This window comes from Etheostoma spectabile, chromosome 2 (genome assembly GCF_008692095.1).
Source record: "Etheostoma spectabile isolate EspeVRDwgs_2016 chromosome 2, UIUC_Espe_1.0, whole genome shotgun sequence".
Lineage (NCBI taxonomy): Eukaryota > Metazoa > Chordata > Actinopteri > Perciformes > Percidae > Etheostoma > Etheostoma spectabile.
Genome location: NC_045734.1, coordinates 20261838 through 20268877, shown reverse-complemented (window position 1 = coordinate 20268877; position 7040 = coordinate 20261838). Strand labels below are relative to the sequence as shown.

Sequence of the window (7040 nt, the reverse complement as noted above, 5' to 3'; positions counted from 1 at the left end):
GGTAGAAGGTTGTGAAAACACGAGTTACGGGTTGCCTGGAAGGCAGCATTTAGCACTTTTCCTGTTTCGGTCCCCCTACAGGTTGGAAGCAGAATAGTCCACTACATTATGCAAGTTTGACAGATCATGAAGCGAAACTGTAGTTTGAATGAGACACTACGACAGCAGTAATGGACTATTCCGCTTCCAACCTGTAGGGGGACCAAAGCAGGAAGTGCTTTAGTGTTGCTTTGCATCCTATGTTCTGCATAATTCCCTTCGCTTTACACAAGTGGCTAGGGTGGGGATATGGGAGGTTATGGTGAATACTTAGGAAGTTTGACTTGTCTATATTCAGAGTAAGGAACCATCCCCAAGAACAACAATTCTGCACATTGTTCCGTCAAATCCTATTTGATTTTATAAACACTCAAAATTTACAAAAAGGAATGTTTAGGCGATGCCACCCAAACTAACAGCCAAGTCCAACTATAAATACACAATTGCTTCAAACAAATCTATACGCATGTAGATAAACTTTTGTGGGGGGCGGGGGGCATGTTTATAAACCAAACACTTTCTGTGAATGGCACATACAATTACTGTAAGCAAGTGTTAATTGTTGGTAATTGTCATGTCAGATCATGCTCAATGAAGAAGTTAAACAGTATGGAAGTGAATAATGGATGAGGCATAGTTATGAAAATATATCATTAGATTGTCATATATGTTACAGATGAGCGTGGCTGTGTGTGTGTGCGTGTGTGGTGGCATGCAGTTCTCTTTACTGAAATAGGCATTCACTTACGAATTGCATGCAGACATATGTGGTGAAAATGATTACTGCAGTTTACATTTGAAAAAGAAAAGAAAAAGCTAGATGATGCCTGTGACAATTTGAAATGCAAGTAGTTTAAAATGAAAAACTAAAGGTTGAACTAAAACATGGCAACACAAGGGGAGGTAAATAATGAGATGATGTCAATGGTTGGATGCTGGCAGATTACAATGGAGAGGGGACAAAAGCAAAAGTAATGATGAGGGAGGATGTTAGTTGGAGCAACATACACATAACCAATGAGCTCAGAGAAGGGCTGCTTGTAGAAGTCTTCATCCAGCACCCTGGACAAACATCCGCCCAAACGAACAGAGCAGCAAGAAGGCAGGAGAGAAGAGAGACAGCGATAAAAAGGAGAAGAGGATGGAAACACAGGCATTATAGGTTACCATACAATAATAGGATATGGCATAGCATATAAGCCTCAGGGTTTTGGAATTAACTTCTAAATGCAGTGTCAGGGGGCTGTCAGTTGTTTGTGTCCGCCCCCTGAAGTCAGCCTCAGCTCTTCAAATTCAAAACTAAATCAAGATCTGAGAGTGACTTCAAAAGAAATTCAAATAGTTCCACTTTCTCAACTGATTAGTCAATTAATTGAACCCTCATGATATGTTGTAACTATATTACAACTATATAAAAAATAATAATAATAAAAAAAAAGATTTCTGGCCCTTCTTTTGAAAGCTCAAAGATAAATGGTAAATTGGGGGGATATGGATCTGTCTTTTGTGTTCATTAAATAAACCAAGTGATTAATTGATTAGTTGGGTAAAGAAGAAATATTAATAATGAAAATAATGTTAGCTACCTTTTTGAGTTATTGATTTTTACCAGACAAAGACCATCCTTATGATAAAGATTACCCATCAACAGTATCATTTTTCCACCAAACACAGGGTTGCCAGATGAGTAGAAAGTCATGGCTGCAGGTAGTTTATTATTAATAGGGCAGCAGGGCTGCATTACAGCACAGCAGAACCTGAGACAAAAACGTCAATTCACCTCTGAAACGATACATTACTAAAATCAGTCTGCATGTTTATTTGTCTGATCATTTCTTTTGCACAAGGCAATTTTTAGATTAGATCATTCTTCCTGTCTTTAAAAAAAGCAGTCTCTCACACTCTGAAGTTGTGACCAGGTAAAGTTAATCAAAGACAATAATAAAAACAAAACAAAATAGTTGCTTTAGGCATCCCTGACTAAATCCATTGTACAGTAAGAACTAACTTTAGCTGTTAAATTAAGGTTAGCCTAACCTTAAGCAGAGGTCTAAAAAATATTGAGTAAACAGTGCTGTGCTGGGAAACAACATAACTGAACCTGTATGTATATGAAGAAACACACCACCACACAGAAGTATTTGTTGCAGGGCTATGAAGAGATAGAGAGCGAGAGATCGATCATCATGTTCTTGGCTCATCTGCTGTAGCATCTCAGGTTGCCCACCTAACAAGAAGGCTTGACTTCACATTTTTATATGTGTGAAAAAACAATCTGCTACCTGAAGCAGGGCTGTATACAGTGCAACATAAATGTTGCATCTGCGTCTAGATTATGTCTATGAATCGAGAGAGAGAGAAAGAGAGAGAGAGAGAGAGAGTGTGAGTGTGAGTGTGAGTGTGAGTGTGAGTGTGAGTGTGAGTGTGTGTGTGTGTGTGTGTGTGTGTGTGCTAAGTAAGGTTGGAGCTGTGCATGTAATAGTGCAGTCAGTGTGTACAGTGTGTTAAAGTGAAGGGAGTTAGCTCAGTATCATAACTTTGAACTGACCATTAACTTTAAAATGTTGTTGTTTATCCATTGATGGCTTTTAGCATAGCTGGTTTTAGGAGGTGCTGCAATCCCCTCAGCACCCCTACTTCACGTGTCCATGATTAAATAATATGAAATAAATATATTTGAAACAATGTCTGCATTTTGTTCAGTTCTGTATTCATTTTAAGGTTCATAGAAAATGGATTTTTCAACTCTGACCAACAACTTGAATAGTCTCAAACTACAGTGGATTTACTTGAAACTTCTTCACTCCTGCTACAATTCTGTGGCCCGTGCAACAAAAAACCTCCAACCTATATAGCCCCGGTGCTATGCGCAAAACAAGTTAGCGTACAGCCCTGTGGAGTTTGGGCCAGCGAGAGAAGGAAACATGGATGTGCTGGGACAGCGGCACATTGCTTTTCTGGAGCCTTGCTATGGTGGAAATATTGTTTTTCCTGTTGGAGATCCTACACACTGAGGCCAACCTCAGAATTCGGGTATATGCTCACCTGTGGCTGAATCCAAGACTGCTGCTAATATTAAATATTCAAACCTTCTCCATATCATCATCATCTTGGCGTTTTTGTCCGGACAAAAATGCAAAGGGGTTCTTATTCATGATGAAGCTTCCCTCATTGTTCCTTGTTTCCCGTTTCTACCCCTCTATGAACCCAGTACCTGTTGTTGGTTTTGGTTTTCTCCAGCTGCTCGTTCTGCCTGGCATGCCACTCTTCCAGCTCCACCTTGGCTTTCTCCTTCCACTCTGACTCCTGCTTGCGAGAGTTTTCATCTGGGTAGGGAGATTATCGTGGAGAGAAGCGACAAAGAAGTGAAGAATGATATGAACGACAGAGTAAGACACATTTTACACACAACCCCATTTACTATGAAAAAGGAAATGCTAGGTGTGAATCTCCAGCACTTGGTGTAGATCTCATTATATCAACCTTTGTTTCTCAGAACCTGCAGAGATCTGAGGAGCAGTCAACAATAGTCCTCACTGATCCACCAAATTTAAAATTCCAACATTAAGAAAGGGGAAGGAAACGAGAAATACATGCATCCGGCAGAATTTCGTGCCAGCAGAGCAATCCCGGAAGTGCAACGTCAAGGTTTTACCTAGCAACTCCAGCCGCTCGCCTTGCTCTTCCCTCCACTTGCGTAGGCTTTCAGGTTCGGCCTGCAGCCGGTCTGCACTGGAAATTGCTGCATAGGCGTCAGATGGACCATTGCTTTCCTGTTATGAGATAATTAAATTACTTCATAGAAAACCATGTCATCAATGTAATATACGGAGATATGGTGAAGAAACATTCTTATCCTTTATTATTCATCCTTCCAACTATCATCTGACTGTTCTTGGCCCGATTCCAATATGCATACAGCATGATTGTTCTTATTAGGTAGCTGTATACGGTTTGAAAAAGCTTTATTACAACCACATTTGTCCCACTTTGAGTTTCATCAGCTTAGCTTCTCTTGCTGCCAGAAAGAATTCCTGACAGTGCAAAAGGCAACAATGTTGCAATGAACGCACAGGAAAAGGAAGTTGGAGCGAATCTATCAGCCAGATAGTCAAACCTCTGAGGTCAGCACTGAAATCCCACTACTAGCACTAAGAGGAAATAAGTATTTTCAACACCACCACTTAAATACAGTACTACAACTGTCTTTATTTATATTTTATACAATGAAAAAGCTGCACAATTGATGCATAAAATTAAGAAAAAACACACAGAGAATATCAACATCATTAGCAAGTCAACTGTAGATTAATCTCATACATTCAGGTCAAGGATAAATCTGGCTGATTCCATTTTGGTTTTATATTTTGTAGTTTTGACAATCATTCTTTTCAGTAATTTAACGTTTGTCTAAATTGTCGACATTAGGCAACTTTGCGTTTAAACAGTCAGACAGGTTTAGAAGACACCACCAGGTTAACCAAACTTTCTAGAGAAGACAAATCCCAGACGATCCAATGTAATGTACCCAATGTAAACATCCATTACAATTTACAGACCAACTCCCTGGTTCAACTTCAGCCTACTGCACTTAATGTAGTTGCGCGTGCAAACCTTTCTTTCTGTGCAATGAGCATTTATTACCAGCATTTCAGGTAGGCTACCTTTTCCGTTTTACCTCCAAATAAAGTGGTGTTGATAATATAGTTTAACTGTTGGCTTGTTTACAACCTGCGCTATCACCCGACAGCTTGTGTTTCTTCACCCATCTATCTGAATTCTTTTAAGCAATGTCGAGCAAAACGTTACAATTACTGATAAAAAAATGATGGCCAGGTTTCAGCAACTACTTTGGTGAGTATAATGTTATCATAACTTATAGAAATGACAGCCAAAATGAAAAAAGACTCATGTTGTAATAAACCAGAATTATTCTTTGACAGTTGTGGTATCATTCAAACCCATTAAAAACACAGACAGGCCCCAATCTACATTTCAGCTTGAAAAACTGTGAAGATTGAGAAGAGCTGGACAAAAGCCATTATATAAGATGGGTGAAATACTGTGCAAGTACAAATCTCCAAAACCATTTAACAAGGCATTACCCAGATATCCAATCTGCAAAAAAAGTCCAATCTGAAACAAACCAAAGTGGCAACCCCAAACTTGTATGTAGATGTGAATTATAACGCAGCAACGTCACTTAAGTCGGCAGAAAGAGTCGCCCAAAAAGTAAACTAAAAGTAATAGCACAAGTTCACATAACAGGTCTCGGCACCACGCCCTCTCCACTACAGAAAGTGCTTGTACAATTTTTTTTTTCTGATCACTCAATACTCACTGACTGTAGAGACTGTAGACTAGAGATCTCACTTTACTGCATTGACTGATGCAGTGTGTACATGTTAAATAACAAATACCTTAATGTAACTGCTGGTTTAGAGTCAATTCTTAATGTAAACATGTACAAGGTTTGTGGGTTCCTTGTGCGGTTTACAGCATTCATTCTGAGTATTTCTTTAGTATCAAAGCAAATGTAATATTGTAACGGAAATACCCCTGATCAAATAGATTGTAAATCAAATCAGAAATTGAAACAAATTGGGACCTTGTGAACTGGAAAATCAGTGGGATACAGACCTACTACACGCATAATACAGAGAAACAAACACAAGGACAGAGTTGGCAGTTGGTCAATTTAAGAGCAAAACCGTTATGAACAAAAACAATGTGAAAACGTATTACCACATGAAGCTCTCCATTGACAGCACCATCTGCAAAGATACAAGGAAAAATACAGTTATAATTCAAGCAGACAAATACAACCGCAGACACGATTCAACGGATTTAGGAAGAAAACAACAAAAACACTTTAGACCAATTGCCTAACTGGGAATCTTTTACTATTGCTGAATCCTCAAGATTGGCAAAAACACATATTTTATAATATGATATGTCAGCACTTCTGACCGACTACAATTGCTTAACCAAAACGAAGCTACAGCTTCAAGGAAACGAAGCAGTCATGGCCAAAGGTCGTTAAGCTACATGAATGTCCTCTTTTGGTTGAGTTTAGCTGACGAATACTCGCTGCCAGCAAGTAACGACAACGTTACTAAAGCGCAATATGAAGCAATGAATGACACGGGCCACACGGCCAAGAACGTTAGAGCGGATATCATCAGACCAATTCATTCAAGTAACAAACAAATAAAAATTCCAAGTTTTCCGTTTTCATGCTCATTTGTCAATGTTTCATAGCGTTGACAGTCACGTTAATGTCAATGCCAGCTAAACCCACTTGGCTAGCTAAGCTAATTTTAGCAATCTGACCAAAAGAGCATCAACGTCAGTGTCCGTTTAGAACGAAATAAGGATTTGACGGAAGTTTAAGTTTGACACAACACCTTACGATTAAAGCTAACGTTAACAAGAGAGACAATGTTAACGTTGGGAGGGAAACTGCCTCTACTTGACCACAAGTCAGTCAGTCACCGTTGGAGGAGTCTACAAACGACGAAGGGACCTCTCCGCTGTCCAGGATGCTGAAGCCTTCGTCGTTTTCAATCCCCGCGATTTCGCTTTCCTGCTGGGCCAAGAACGCGGCAGCGGGGTCCTCTTCCGAGCCTACACCGTTTCCAGCCGCGGGCGCGTTCAGCATGTCAAAATCATCCATGTTGTGAGTACTTGTTGGAGGATAAATTTCAGTAACGATCTGCAGGTGTAGCGGTTGACTGAAACCGACTAGCTAGCTCAACGGGAAGAAGGACGACAATAAAAATCATGCGAAGCGGAAACGGAAGAATAACCAATCACAAACCAGGGTAAGTGATTGATAATACAACCAACCAACCACAAAACAGCTACCTTAAACTGGAACCAATCAAATTTATAAACGCTCCTGCATACGGGTCCCATGACCTGCTATGTGTCAGAGCAGTAAGAAAAATCCGCAGTCTGATTAGACGAGATTCTACTACATACATACTAGATAACATGAT

General features: G+C 39.8%; 1 protein-coding gene across 3 annotated transcripts in view; it reads right to left on the bottom strand.

Moving 5' to 3' along the window:
- The window catches only part of clta (clathrin, light chain A), a 10847-nt gene extending 4019 nt beyond the window's left edge, over positions 1–6828 (bottom strand). The window contains exons 1-5 of one of the 3 annotated variants that reach the window (XM_032530551.1): positions 6535–6828; positions 5785–5813; positions 3695–3812; positions 3254–3365; positions 1048–1101 (exon numbers count right to left, since the gene is read on the bottom strand). In XM_032530551.1, the coding sequence (XP_032386442.1) occupies positions 1048–1101; positions 3254–3365; positions 3695–3812; positions 5785–5813; positions 6535–6715 (494 nt within the window). In that variant the 5' untranslated portion in view covers positions 6716–6828. The remainder of the gene's footprint in view (positions 1–1047; positions 1102–3253; positions 3366–3694; positions 3813–5784; positions 5814–6534) is intronic. The other 2 variants (XM_032530541.1, XM_032530555.1) reach the window with 2 other exon arrangements.
- Positions 6829–7040: the final 212 nt, after the last annotated feature.